This window comes from Daldinia loculata (assembly GCF_022478755.1).
Source record: "Daldinia loculata strain CBS 113971 unplaced genomic scaffold F4817scaffold_3, whole genome shotgun sequence".
Lineage (NCBI taxonomy): Eukaryota > Fungi > Ascomycota > Sordariomycetes > Xylariales > Hypoxylaceae > Daldinia > Daldinia loculata.
Window position 1 is genome coordinate 865830 of NW_026054857.1, and position 13817 is coordinate 879646.

At 47.6% G+C, this 13817-nt stretch overlaps 4 protein-coding genes across 4 annotated transcripts; 2 read left to right on the forward strand and 2 right to left on the reverse strand.

Moving 5' to 3' along the window:
• Positions 1-248: 248 nt before the first annotated feature.
• F4817DRAFT_135647 (Brix-domain-containing protein) lies at positions 249-2090 on the reverse strand. The gene is made up of 2 exons (XM_049297809.1): positions 1504-2090; positions 249-1439 (listed from the first exon to the last, which is right to left on the reverse strand). The coding sequence occupies exons 1-2, from the start codon at positions 1939-1941 to the stop codon at positions 465-467; spliced, it is 1413 nt and encodes a 470-aa protein (XP_049163327.1). The 5' UTR covers positions 1942-2090; the 3' UTR covers positions 249-464.
• Positions 2091-2299: 209 nt separating this feature from the next.
• F4817DRAFT_324989 (DEAD-domain-containing protein) lies at positions 2300-4232 on the forward strand. The gene is made up of 4 exons (XM_049301706.1): positions 2300-2588; positions 2658-3459; positions 3519-3665; positions 3803-4232. Exons 1-4 carry the CDS (start codon positions 2469-2471, stop codon positions 4123-4125), a joined length of 1392 nt encoding a protein of 463 aa, XP_049163328.1. The 5' UTR covers positions 2300-2468; the 3' UTR covers positions 4126-4232.
• A 1765-nt stretch (positions 4233-5997) lies between these two features.
• On the reverse strand, positions 5998-7221 carry F4817DRAFT_135673 (uncharacterized protein). The gene is made up of 3 exons (XM_049297810.1): positions 6850-7221; positions 6492-6604; positions 5998-6422 (listed from the first exon to the last, which is right to left on the reverse strand). Exons 1-3 carry the CDS (start codon positions 6936-6938, stop codon positions 6082-6084), a joined length of 543 nt encoding a protein of 180 aa, XP_049163329.1. The 5' UTR covers positions 6939-7221; the 3' UTR covers positions 5998-6081.
• A 4590-nt stretch (positions 7222-11811) lies between these two features.
• On the forward strand, positions 11812-13770 carry F4817DRAFT_356075 (RabGAP/TBC; the record flags this gene model as incomplete). The annotated part of the gene is made up of 2 exons (XM_049305743.1): positions 11812-12299; positions 12411-13770. 2 exons carry the CDS (start codon positions 11812-11814, stop codon positions 13768-13770), a joined length of 1848 nt encoding a protein of 615 aa, XP_049163330.1.
• Positions 13771-13817: the final 47 nt, after the last annotated feature.

Consider the following 13817-nt stretch of genomic DNA (forward strand, 5'->3'; position numbering starts at 1 on the left):
TTATATACCAGGTATGATAATAGTTGCATGTAACACTTTGTAGAATGTAAATGAATCTACTCAAACACCTACTATTCTTAAATCAATTTATACTAGTTGTTCTAGTTAGCAAGCTTTCGGGTTGTCATGTTGAGAAACACTATATCTTTGACGGCTGATGCCTAAAAGGGGTAATGGTTAGATACGAGGTAGGTTGGAATACCCAAGTATCAACATCTTTCACCTTTTAGTTGAAGTTTTACTATAGGCCCTAAAGATCTTTCCTAGTCATTCTCTCCTATTCTATTCGGATAACTCTAGCCCTCATAGCTATAACTTAAAGGGCTACTCGTATCTAACCACACACTTCACAGAGATAAATCAAGAATTCTCTTCGATAGACATGATATTACGCAGCGTAATGTAATGCGCCAGACACCATACCTATGTCAACTATTATAACCCCAATAAAGGCGCAGGAAGAATTAATTTTCATCTGCAATCTCTTCCCTCTCATCTTCCCATCCATCTTCATCCATTTGATCACCGATTGCTTCTTCCGCGTCTCCTGCTAATCCTTCGCTGTCTATCTCGTCTTCCTCCATCATTTCGTCGAACAGATCACTGTTATATCCATTCATCTCGACGTCCTCATCATCCTCCTCTTCGCCGGCTGCTCCATCCTTTTTGCTCTTGGTGCCGTTTGCTTCGCGTTCCTTCTTTTTCTTCTCCACGTTGGCCTTCTGCTGCTTTCTTCTTGCTTCCTTCTCCTCTCTGCGCTTCTCCCATCGCTGCTCGAGATCCTGTATCTCCTGTCTTGACTTGTGGATATGCTCGTGCCACATCGTCTTGCCAGAGCACAGACCTTCCTCGACCTTAGTCATACGTAACTTCATACGAGGTCCAAGTTCGACTAGGGTGACGCGCCGTCGCTCTACCTTCTCGTCACTCTCTATAGGTGTATCTCCACTTTCCAGCCTGGCCGCGCGAGCCTTGCTCGAGAGCACTCTGCGCGGCGCATCCTCTAGAACCTCGACCTCAGCATCCGTGTCCATTTCGCTTCCACTAGTGCCGTCCGTCACGTAGCCCTCGCCATTTTCGCCTCCTATCATGTATTCGGAGATATCCTCCAGCTTTCCTAAATTCGGGACGCCGCCTTTCCGGTTCTTGGCGCTAAAGAGCTTCTCGGCAGCGTCGAGCCTACGGAGTTGTTTAGATACTCCAGCAGGCTTGGTAGATATAGCATAGTGCCGAAAGTTGAGCACAAAAGAGCCATCATCCTTGTCCGTAGCAGGCTCTCTGTTTAAAAGCAAAACTCTCCTTATCGACTTGAGGGGTGTGGTCTGTGGGTTGATGCGGGGGAAAAGCGACTGAAATACGGTGGTAGTGAGCGTCTCGAGGTGTTTAGGGACTTTAGAATTGGCGTCTGCGCCTGGCGTGGAGATGTTATTCATGATCAACTATAGATGGGTCGCAAGTTAGCAATGCGTACAAAGGTAAAGTTAAAAAGAAATAGGATCATACCAATGGGGATGTGGTATACTCTTTCCCTCCACCTCTCGGATGTCTCTGCGCTTTGCGTATATCTTTGCAAAGAGAATACTTCTCGACACGGAAATGTAAGGTAGGGCCACGCGGGGTGGTGGCTATACGTAGATTCGTATTCCCAGACTCGGATCGGGAGAATAAGAGTAGGTGAGTGACGCCTAGGGGACCGGTCATAGTTATATAGTCTCTTAGACGATTCGCACGACGCTCTTTTAGACGACTAGCTGTGCCGGGTTCCATAACTTGGCGCACATCTCTTGCCAATTGGCTGATACTTGACCCAACCTCGCCGGCGCCGATACGAATGACCATGCTCTTAGGATCTTGGACAGCAGAGCGGCCTACCAGAGGGGCCTTGTGCTTAGGATTGCTGGCGCCGACATGGGTGCGTTTCTTCGTCCGACTCTTAGCCATTGCGAATACAATTTATATTGACAATTGGGTATTTCTGTGCGGCTAGATATTCTAGTATTATTTGCGCCTTCGTTTCGAATATCAATCGTCTTGTAGGTGGGATGAATGTGTAAGCTTAAGCGCAGAATGACCAGAGAGTTGAGATCAACTAGAGAAGCTGCTGTATTTTTTTTCTTCGTTGAACGGCAGAAAAAAGGTAGCCCCACAGATATCAAGTATCGTCTACTAATTCTAACGCTAGAGTGTGCCGAAGGACTTTAGTACCTTATACTATGTGGAGCTTTGCGCAGATAAGATAGCATACCAAAAAGAGAAAGCGGTCAACTTTTTGCAGATGCGGGATGCGCACGCATCGAATCTCGTACCCGGATTTATCAACTTTTTGCCCGATCGCGAACTTTATTCAACACAGCAAGACAACCTTTTTTTTCTGTTGGACTAATAACATCTTGTAGTATTCTGCAAACTTGTCTCGCCCGAAATTTTACCTCTGCCGTACGAACATCTACAACCCCCCCCCCCTAAAAATGTCTTCTCCGAAGAGGCGAAAGCTATCGCCCGCCGCTGAAGGCCAAGATGAAACTCTCGATTCCGAGACTGTAGAGGGTTCTGTTGTCGACTCTACCCCGAAAACCTTTAAAGATTTGGTACGTGCACATCCAATTCTCAGATTACAAAATCACCGAACAATCCCCTAACAGCATGATATTTAACAGGGCATCGTTGATACTCTAGTCGAAGCATGCCACTCGCTTGGCTACAAAAACCCCACACCGATTCAGGCGCAATCGATTCCCCTCGCTCTACAGAATAGGGACCTGATAGGACTGGCTGAGACTGGTAGCGGAAAGACGGCTGCATTTGTATTGCCTATCCTCCAAGCCCTCCTCGAGAAACCTTCACCCTTCTTCGGTCTTATATTAGCTCCTACTCGCGAACTCGCAGCCCAGATCGGCCAAGCAGTAGATGCTCTCGGCGCCTCTATATCAGTAAGATGTGCCGTCATCGTTGGTGGTTTGGACATGGTCCCCCAGTCCATTGCCTTGTCCAAAAAACCTCACATTGTTGTGGCCACCCCGGGACGACTGTTGGATCATCTCGAGAAGACGAAGGGCTTCAAACTGTCAAATACGAAATACTTGGTTATCGATGAGGCCGACCGACTCTTAGACATGGATTTCGGTCCCATACTCGACAAACTGCTCAAGTTCCTCCCGAGAGAGAGGCGCACGTTTCTTTTCAGCGCTACCATGTCGTCAAAGGTCGAAAGCCTACAGAGAGCCAGTCTACGAGACCCGCTACGTGTCAGTATCAGCAGCAACAAGTACCAGACTGTCTCAACTCTACAGCAATACTATGTCTTCATACCACATATGCATAAGGACGTATACTTGATATTCCTAGTAGCAAGCGAGTTTACTGGAAGGTCTACCATAATATTCACACGGACTGTCTACGAAACCCAGAGAGTCGCAATCTTCCTTCGATATTTGGGTTTCGGAGCAATTCCTCTCCACGGTCAGTTAGAAATCACTTCGGTTGCTATTTTAGACTATTGCTGACTTTCTGTTTTGCAGGTCAATTATCACAATCTGCGCGATTGGGCGCTCTGAACAAGTTCAAATCCGGATCGCGTGATATCCTAGTCGCGACTGACGTTGCCGCACGAGGTTTAGATATACCTAAAGTTGATGTTGTAATCAACTACGATTTACCTCAAGATAGTAAGCTAACCTCTTCGGTACCCCCTATTTACCCCTTTCTAGGGAACCCAGTTCGTTAGAGCCTATATGGTAGTCTAAATTCATACCGGATTGTCTTACATTTGGATCTTCGGATGTTTGCTAATGGTGACTTGCAGGTAAAACATATATTCACCGAGTCGGAAGAACTGCGCGTGCTGGAAATGCTGGTCAAGCTTTAAGTCTAGTCACGCAGTACGACCTTGAAATCTACCAGCGGATTGAGGCAGCTCTAGGTAAGAAATTAGGAGAGTACGAGACTAGTAAGGAAGAGGTTATGGTCTTCAAGCGTCGAGTCGAGGAGGCACAACGCCACTCGCGTAATGAGATGAAGCATCTGCTCGAAGACCGGGGTAATAAGGGTTCAGTCCTAAGAGGTCGCCATACCGCCAAAGGGTCCGGGAAACGACGACATGACACCATGGACGCCGAGGAAGGGTAAGCAGCGATATACAATTAGACGAATGATAACTTTCAAGCACAAGAGGTTGGCGAAACATCCAATTAGATTACTGTAGATACCCAACAATTAAAAACCATTACAATGTAGTTTCGGTCGGCAACGATGATATTACTGTTAAACACGTGTTGGAGATTGGCCTACTAATCATGATAAATGTTGCGTAGATAGTCTAAGTAGTCCACGATACATATAGTACAAGGTGATATTTACTCTTGTATAGATGTTTTACTTTCATACTCCATCCCTATTGTCTCTAAAGTCCACCAGGGAGTAAAGAATGGATAGTTGAGACAAAAGGCGCACTACTAACAAGGCGTTCGCTGTAAAAATATTTCGTACCTAAATATTTTAATACAGGGAGTTGTCCATCTCCAAGTCATGTCTCACACCCAATCCCAACTGAAGGGTTTATGAAACGGAATAGGAATGGGTACTAATAAGATGTCGAGCCGGGCCGACTGCATAAACTCGTAAATAAGATAGAAAGTAGGATGAGATCGCCTGGTAATAAGACGCTTACCTATGTCGGCGGCAGGACTTCCCTTGCCTTCAATGGCATGCCAACGCGGCCGATCTCGTAGTAGTCGCATAGCGGTAGTCGCTCGAATTAGTTAGTGAATTAGTTAGTGCTGACTTGCTCATTTGCGTGTGCCTCTTGTTTCCGCAGACGTACTATTGAGACGTACCGTAGGACTAACTTGGGTTTATCTGTATCTAAGAGTTGAGCGCCGCGGTAGAAACAGGCCGAGGCTCATATCAGATGATTAGATGTGTGATAGTTCTCAATCGTTGATCTTTCACATTGAATACTTGCACACCCAAGGTACGAAAGCTCGTTGGATTTGATCAAGCCAGTCACGTTGTATGCCAGATGAATTTCCTTGAATTCTAACCACAATTCCGTTATCTAGTCGTAGCCTACCTGAAGATAAAAATAAAGTGAAGGTTATGCTCATTAAGAATCGCTCGTACACAGAAAACCAACATCATCCAGTGCAGTTGATAGTGAAATTGCTTATATTACCCGTGCGCGCAAGTAGGTATAAGCGATACGACTAAGAGCAGCAATCAAATGCGCTTTAGAGTCGCTCTATAGATCTATAATTTACTACAGGTCCTTCGAGGTAAGGTAGACATAAGCCCACGATGTCTGTCAGCCCAACCATCCCATCACCAATTACTCACCCATCTCTATCGACCATCACGCGCATCATAGCCTTCAATCTCGTAGGTGATACGCTAGTATCTCTTCGCGGACGAACATTACGAGTGGGTCTCTAGCCTTTCACTCGCTCAATCGAGCTCGTTTCTTCTCGTCAGGCCGCATTCACTGGTCACCTCCGACCAACCGGAAGTGGATGAACACTTGTCAACCGCCCCCTTGGTCCTAGTTCAAGCCGAACGTGGGGTTGTGGGGTACGAGGTCGAGTCGAGAAAAGGCATGAAATGAGATATATAGTATCGCAACCCCGTTCGCGAACTTACGTGTTAACTGTCTGTACATTATGTGGTTGATCTAATGAGATATAACGCCTATTGCCAAAGTTGCTCCGCGCAGAGTTACAAAGCGTGCTATAAATGCACAGTGCTGGGCGAACCACCTATCATAGGCATCGAGACTACATGTCACTCAACTAAACGTCACCCAAATGAATTCTTATCGAGAATTAACGAGAGCAAAAATCTTGACCCCTTTCCATTAAATGTGCTATTGAATTCACACAAGAATCCTTCTATGCCATTGACGAAACAAACAGTGATGAAATAGGAAAAGGAATATCTGTATCATGGGAATGGGTTGGCAGAAGATCGTAGTGAAATGATTGAGAACCGAGGACAAAACACCGGAGCAGCTCGTGGTAGCTACTGGGCTTGACGTCTGAGTAGATGTCAAAATTGTCATCTCCGACCTGGGGCAGAACGGTATGAGGGAACTCAATCGTCAGCCTCATCGCCGTTAGCAGCAACTTCTTTCACTGCATGGGTCTTGCCATTGGTAGGCAGATCGACGTCGATACCCAATTTCTTAGGTTCCTCGACGCCGTTCTCCTCGTCATCTTCGACATCCTCGACATCATCGACATCCTCTTCGTCATCATATCCTTCTACATCCAAGTTATCCTCGACCTCAGGATCGTCGTTATCGAACTCCTCTTCCTCACTCTCCTCCTCACCCTCCTCGCCATTCTTGACGATGGGAATAGGCTCGGTTGGGGCATTTGCCGTCTTTAGCTTCTTCTTTGGAGGGGCTTCAGGTTGAGCTTGAGCTGGTGCTGCTTTTGAATTCGTTAGTCAAGACGGGTAGGTCCCATCAATCATCAAGGCTATACCGCGGATCAACTTACGCTTTACACCATTCTTCTCTTCCTCTTCCTCCTCAGGCTCGACTATTTCGTCATATTCTTCTTCGTCATCCTCAACATCGTCGGCATCATCATCTTCATCGCCTTCCGATATACTATTGGATAGAGGGTTAACATGTACTCTCTAGTAGGTCGTGCATCTTAAGCTGAAGAATTGGTCGCATTGGATAACGTGGCATCCAAGGCAAGATGTTCGCGACATTGCGCACGTATGCGCGACGATACGAGTAACGAATGCGATGCCGGCGCATCTTTTGCGACAAGAAACCTTCCTTGGCGAATTTTCCAACATTGCGCGGCTACGAAGGCAACACCTGGTGAAATATAATGAACAACTTACTATTCCTCTTCCTCTTCGCTTTCATCGCTGGGTAGAGCAACGAGCTCTTCTTCCTCCTCTTCCTCCTGCTTTCTCTTCCGAGAAGTCATGTTCTAGGGCTTGAAATAAGCTTTGGGAGAGTTTCTCGATAGAAAACTAGAATCCGGGCTGGCGGATTGATGAACACGAGAAAACTATGGATGAGATTCGTACGAAAAAGATGGGAAAGGAGGAAAGAAAAAGGAGGGAAGAAAGGATAGAGAAGGGGGAGAGCTGGGGTGGTAGGGAAAAACGCTGGTCGCTGTGCTTGGGGAAAGGCTGCTTAGGAAGGATAGAGTGTGAGAGGGGAGGGGACTGGTAAGCTTGGAGCTGGGAGCTTTGGGGGGAATGGGTGAGGGAAGAGGGGGTCGGACGGGGGAGCTCTGAGAGCTTCTGCTGCTTGCTACCGTATGCCCATTCATGCTTCTCTCCCCCTAGTTGCAGGATGGGTGTCCGTCATTATGGACTAGCATGCGCATCCAAGAAGCCACCAAAGTCAGTTAAGCTCAGCAGGTAGCAGGTAGAAGGTAGCAAGTAGCAAGTAGGTAGGTGTGGGACTCGGACCATATCCTGGTCATGGCTCGATCGGGTCCGGGAAGCTCAAAAAGAATCGACTTTGCTGCCAATTTGACCGATTGATGACGATTCCGCGAGAGAAGAGCTCCGACCTAAGACAACCCAGCCACATTCCTCCCTCCTTTTCCCCCTCATTTCATAAGCCACTTGGTTTAACCGTGAACCGTGAAGCTCAGGATGCGCAGCCTTACTGCGTATGCTGCCCATGTACTGTAACTTGGAAACGCATGCGGCAACTTCGTGAGCGACTAGGTTTCTTTTCTTCTTTTCTTCTTTTCTTGGATACCCACGAGAGGGAATAACGAAAAGTCGATAATGTGCCCACCACGGCTAATTCTCTAGCAAATGGCTAGAATATACCTGTGGAGAGTCAAATAGATAATGTAAATATACCTACCTTGGTTTTGGTACTCACCTTACTCAGATGTACTAGTTATAAGTAGAGAGGTATATACGTATATTTGCTAGCCAGCGAGATAATTGATGCGACATATGAAAGGAACCTATTGTCCTGGATATAGTATGTGTATAGTATATTCGCGAGTCGCATAGGAGAACCTGAGTAAAATTTCACGGTCGCAACGGATGCGTTCCCCTAAGCGGAGATCGGACAGACTGTCCCGCCGCATTTCCAAGAGAGGACAAGTATGTATTGTACCTAAGCAGCAGAACTTTGGCAACGGATTGTGATATTGATTGGTGTACGCATCACGATGGAACCTATAGCGAAAAGGGCCAAGGAAACGCGTAAAACACGCGTTGAATATCCAATTTCGAGCAGACTGCTATCACACGCCATCGTCGGAGCAGATAAAACGGAGGCATTGCAAGTAACGCTTCATAATAGCCAAAGTAACACACATTACTACCGTGGGTAGGTTGTGCTCTTTGTTGAAGACAACGTCAAGTTACCGGGAGAAGGCGTTGAAAGTATGCGGATACGGTTGAGAATGTTGATAAGCAACCCTTTTTACATGGTCCTAGAGCTGAATAATATGGGAAAGTTTGTTGTTACTGTTGATGATGGCGAGATGAAGATCTGTCATTTGTCATTGTAAGATGTTAAATCCGGATTCCGCTGGTTAAGCCTAGGCTAGGTCATGTACCTAGGTACTTCATAGTTGAGGTCGACTCCCGTCTTCACCGGCTCGTCTAAAAAATTCCACTGTAATCCGTACCTTTCTCACCCTCACCCCTGCATAATCCATGCCCTATGTACATACATAACCCATGCATAGTGGATGTACGTTGCTAAATAAAGTGGGTAACAGCTGCCGGATGCTCAGCAAAAGCGCTGCCAGCGCTAGGATGCTCAGCTGTGCCCCTGACCCATAGCCTCGGAAATCCCTAAACCAGGTTGTTGCTCAGCACCTAAACCCAGTCACTCAACTAAAGCCAATACTTGAACGTGCAAATTTTGTGATTACCTACCTTGATATAGCCGTCTTACTTTGAAATTTCAAATTGGGAAAGTCCGAAACTACCGGCCATAAATCCCGTAACATTCTAACAGCGTATTCGTCATGGTGTTAATGGTTGATCGAATTATAACTAGATGATGTTTAATATTTTGAGCATATCATATGCATGTGTTCATACCTACTTAGGTAAGTATACCTAGGTGTAAGGGACTTATATAATCTGTCTACCAGAGACACTCTTTAAGGTGATAACTAAACTGCGCAATAAAACGGGGGGCTCGGATCGCTAACGAATCGAAAAATATTGTTAGCTCGGGTTTGTCGTCCTCGAGCTCAGGCATTTGCTATGTATTGCTATGTGTCAGACATGTTTATATAACAGACATTGGGAAATTAAAATGTTTCCCAGGTCAAGGTATATGATGTCAGCCTAATCAGCTCTTTCTAATGTTCTTTTTCGTTACCCTTTTTGTTGTTCCCAAGACCAAGCTAGCCAATGAGAGGAGCCGGCTCGGTACCCGCTAAACAACCTTGTTCCTTGGACGGATCACAGTCCGTTCCGCGTCCGCTAAGACTAATTTCGATTACAGTGCCTGCCACCTGGGCGGTACCCACGGCATGAGCGGAGGATTTGGTCAGAAGAAGATTTAGACATTTTCGATGGATTCCACCGAATCGAAGAAACTTCATTCTTAAAAATTCTATTTTCGAATCTGAATGTGATTCATAATCTTTATCGGGACCCGTTGCTGTTGGTAGTTCTCGAGACGTCTGGCGGTTATGAGCTTAATGCTGTCTTATTAAAGGGTTCACCTAGGCGAAACCTTATATTCTTTAGGTACCTACCTATAACTAATACCTTTAAAGAACTACCTACAGCTGCACCAACGGGAAGTAACTCGACGAAATGCAATCGTGCAGTCGATAGCTACATCCCTAAACCTAACTGGAACTTCTGCCGGGAACAAAAGGTATTGTACCTTGGGTCACCGACGGAAGCCACCGACCGTCTGTAGAAGTACTTACAGCATCCACTCCAGACATTGCCGATCTTTGTACCTCGTACCTGCGTGCTGCTTGCTGCTTGCTGCACGCTGCATGCCTTAGGCAAAGAAGTACCTTAGGAGGTAACTTTACCTTAAAGTACATACAATCCAGTCTCGAATACAATCTCCAGATTATTGGTGTCTCTTCTCATTCAATTATTTTCGACAATAAGACACCAAACAAAAACATATCCTTCCATAGTCGATCATTTCGTCTCGTCTCGTCTCGATCGTAGGGACCAATCAAAGATTCTGGATGGAAAGGACAATATCTAGGCTACTCTTCTGGCTTAGCCAAACATTTACAGAACCGATCCCACCGTCTCGTTACATCGACTTTACCTTGAACTAATCCGAGTCTTTCTCCAATCTGCCCCCAATCTTGACTCCAACGCACGGGAGGACGCATACTCGAGAGAACCAGCACGTCTCATTCACTTGTACCACGCCGATAAAGCAGCCACCACCGGCATGGAACGGATCTGAATCCCATCAATTATCTCGCATCACGTTCTTTTCTCCTGTAAATGCCAGGAGGCTTCTAAACAACATTCGTTCAACATCCCCCCGACCAATTTCATTCGTTCGATCGATCCTCCTCCCTATTGTCTCGAATATCGGTCACGAGGATAACTAGGGGTGCCCGTGCGTGCATACCCGATTCCCAATTCAACACTCGCTCAGCTAGACCTCGTTCGTTATTGTGTCGTTTCTGCAACCGGAAAGGCACCTACTGTATATCATCTTTATGCCTAAGCAAAATCCACTTTAACGCTGCGTTGTATCAGCCTGCTTGGTTGCTAGCTGTGGGATCTCTAGGTAAAGTGGGAATTGCATAGGGGAGCTACTCTTTTGTAAGGGGAGCTGCCGGTGTTCTAGACTGCTTGGCCCACAGGCCAATGGCGCGAACATTTAGAACTATGGCCGACAATTCGCAGCAAGACGGTCCTACTACAATGACATATGATATTCAGCAACGACATAGAAAGCCCGGAGGTGTGACGCAACCTAGCCCCAGATCAGATTTGAGATCAGACGTACTATCAGCTAGGGTTGGTGTTAGACCTGAGCGCGGCATGAAGTTACAAGAATTCGGCCTGCATGCTTCAAGAGCCCAGGATTCGAAACACACCCCGGTTCGTCCAATTTTCCCCAACGCCGGCAACTTCAGTCATCATTATAGCGACAAAGATAAAGATGGCTACGATGCTGATGAAGACAATGAATTCGAAGATTCAACAATCACCGCAAACCCCCCTTGGACTACCCCTTCCACTGCCCATTCTACCCCATCTACCGTCCTTACCTCGTACTCGCATTTCAGTCATACCATAGAGGATCATTCACCTCATATACCAGCGTTACCAAACTCCCCATTGTCCCCTCGGTGGGATTCTCTAGGCTACGACCGTTCTGCCACTCTTAGCCCTACGTCTCCGGCTGTCAGCAGCCTCCATAGCAGATCCTCGAACGCGACCGACGAGCTACACTTTGCTTCCGAGATAAGAGATGAATTCCCCTTGTCGCCCGTTAAGATGAGCACCCCCGAAACACCACGCGTAGATAATTTCTCGAGGCCTCGAAAACCGAGCATTAAACAACCTTACAACGAATCACCTCGTGCCATGGCTGCTAATCACCTTCCAACCGAACCGAGCCATCTCGACATCTCACCCAGCCACCCTCTATCATGGACACGAGAACGCGGCCAATCCATCTCGTCTAATATTTCTGCTGCTACCTTTTCCTCTGTTCCCGGGCGACCTCCTCCTGAAATGCACAGCCGAGAGCATCTTCGGAGCAGAGGCCGACAGCCACACCCTCCACCTACTCGATTCCCCTTATCGTACAATCGTGCCGAAAGTACTGGACCGAGTTTCTCTAGGGATCCTATCCATCGAATGGCATCTTTGCCGAGCGAGGAGCTTAGATCAAGTTATCGATCCCAACTCTCGGCATCTACGGCCCAGGGGACGGTAGCAACTGAGAGGAGTAGCGTCGCGACTAAGAGCAGTTCTAGAACCTCGGTCTACGGGGCGGCCGATGATTCGCTTAGTATTAACGATATAATGGGAATGTACGAGAAGGGTTTCTACGACGACTCAGCTCCCGAGGACAATAATGAGATGGTAGACTCGAGGCCGGGCACTGCAAAATCGGAATTAAGCAGGAGGAGGACTGCTATGCTAGACGCGATGACTATCTTCCTGCCAACCCCGGAATCACCAGGCGCGACCTCTGACTCTGGTCAGATCGAGCAGGATTCTGTTTCTATTTCTCATGACCCTGATGAACACGATTCCTTGCCTGGAGAGGTGTCTAGAGAAGTATCCGAGGAGGTGTCTGAGGAAGTGTCCGAGGAAGGGCCTGGGGAGATGTCTGAAGATATGTCCGAAGAGATGCCCGAGGAGATGCTCAAGATGCCCGAGATATTGGAGAGCACCCATTTGGATTCCCGTTCTACTCGTACTTCTACTCGTAATTCTACTAAAACGGATAGCGAGGCAGTTAATATATTAATCGACGTGGATGCGGACGTGGATGCGGGCGCCGAGACTGAAGATGATACCGAGGACGGCTACAGTCCTTTACCCCCATCGCGCCACCCGACCGTGTCGACTATCGCGGAGGACGACGACGAGCGGGATCGCTACGGGTTTCGGAAGAGTAATCAGTACGTTAACCGGGAACAATACGATAACTGGAACCAAGGATATACCGAGTATCTAGAGAGAAGGCGGAAAAAGTGGACCGCCTTTCTTAGGGAGCATGGGCTGATGACTGACAATCCTAACCGATTTCCTCCTCGATCTAACAAGACGAAGCGATTTGTACGCAAGGGAATACCTCCCGATTGGAGGGGCGCTGCTTGGTTCTATTACGCTGGGGGGCCTGCTGTTGTTGCGAAACATGCCGGCCTGTACGATGGCCTTTTGAAACAAAAAGCTAAGGATGTGGACGTCGAGGCGATCGAGCGCGACTTGCACCGTACGTTTCCGGACAACATCAAATTTCGCTCTTGCCCTGCTTCCGCCTCTGATAGCAGCCAACAAGCGCTTGCGAAAGAGACCGAGGGCATCATCCCCGTTGCCGAGAAGCCGATGATCGTATCTCTGCGCCGCGTCTTGCACGCCTTTGCCATCTATAATCCCAAGATCGGATATTGCCAGTCGCTCAACTTTTTAGCAGGTTTACTCCTGCTCTTCGTAGAAAGCGAGGAACACGCCTTCTGGTTACTAAATATCATAGCCCGAGTATATCTTCCCGGGACGCACGAAACCAGCCTCGAGGGCGCGAATGTTGATCTCGGAGTGCTCATGTCCTCGTTAAGGGAGTCTATGCCCAACGTCTGGGCTAAGATCGGAGGCGAGCTGGACGGTACGGACGTCGTATGGTCAAAGAGCTGGAGGCACAGACATCGAGCCGAGACGACTCGGCTTCCGCCGATTACCCTTTGTATGACGGCTTGGTTTATGAGTTGCTACATCGGCACTCTACCCATCGAGAGCACTTTACGCGTATGGGACGTTTTTTTCTACGAGGGATCCAAAACGCTATTTCGAATCGCTCTAGCAATCTTCAAGATCGGCGAGAACGAAATCAGGGGCGTGGGAGATCCTATGGAGATCTTCCAGGTGGTGCAGACGATTCCTCGCAGGCTTATCGACGCCAACGGTTTAATAGAATCCTGCTTCAAGCGTCGTAACGGCTTCGGCCATCTTAGCCAAGAAACAGTGGAGCAAAAGAGGCAAGAAAGACGGGTTCAAGTTAAAGCCGAGCGAGAAAAGCAAACGGGCAATATCGTCTCGATAGATTCAGACTTCAAGAAGAAGGGAAACCTTTTCGGCCGACGTAGATAACGGAGTCAAGCTCGTGGCGAAATAGTCTACCACCCGCATCGTCGTTT

What these genes read in the sequence shown, in the direction of transcription:
- F4817DRAFT_135647 (XM_049297809.1), bottom strand. Translation starts at nt 1,941, where the DNA reads ATGGCTAAGAGTCGGACGAAGAAACGCACCCATGTCGGCGCCAGCAAT. An exon ending in AGTATACCACATCCCCATTG is followed by an intron (nt 1,440 to 1,503) that starts GTATGATCCTAT and finishes ACCCATCTATAG; the next exon opens with TTGATCATGAATAACATCTC.
- F4817DRAFT_324989 (XM_049301706.1), top strand. Translation starts at nt 2,469, where the DNA reads ATGTCTTCTCCGAAGAGGCGAAAGCTATCGCCCGCCGCTGAAGGCCAA. An exon ending in CGAAAACCTTTAAAGATTTG is followed by an intron (nt 2,589 to 2,657) that starts GTACGTGCACAT and finishes GATATTTAACAG; the next exon opens with GGCATCGTTGATACTCTAGT. An exon ending in CGGAGCAATTCCTCTCCACG is followed by an intron (nt 3,460 to 3,518) that starts GTCAGTTAGAAA and finishes TCTGTTTTGCAG; the next exon opens with GTCAATTATCACAATCTGCG.
- F4817DRAFT_135673 (XM_049297810.1), bottom strand. Translation starts at nt 6,938, where the DNA reads ATGACTTCTCGGAAGAGAAAGCAGGAGGAAGAGGAGGAAGAAGAGCTC. An exon ending in AGCGAAGAGGAAGAGGAATA is followed by an intron (nt 6,605 to 6,849) that starts GTAAGTTGTTCA and finishes TCTATCCAATAG; the next exon opens with TATATCGGAAGGCGATGAAG. An exon ending in AGAGAAGAATGGTGTAAAGC is followed by an intron (nt 6,423 to 6,491) that starts GTAAGTTGATCC and finishes CGAATTCAAAAG; the next exon opens with CAGCACCAGCTCAAGCTCAA.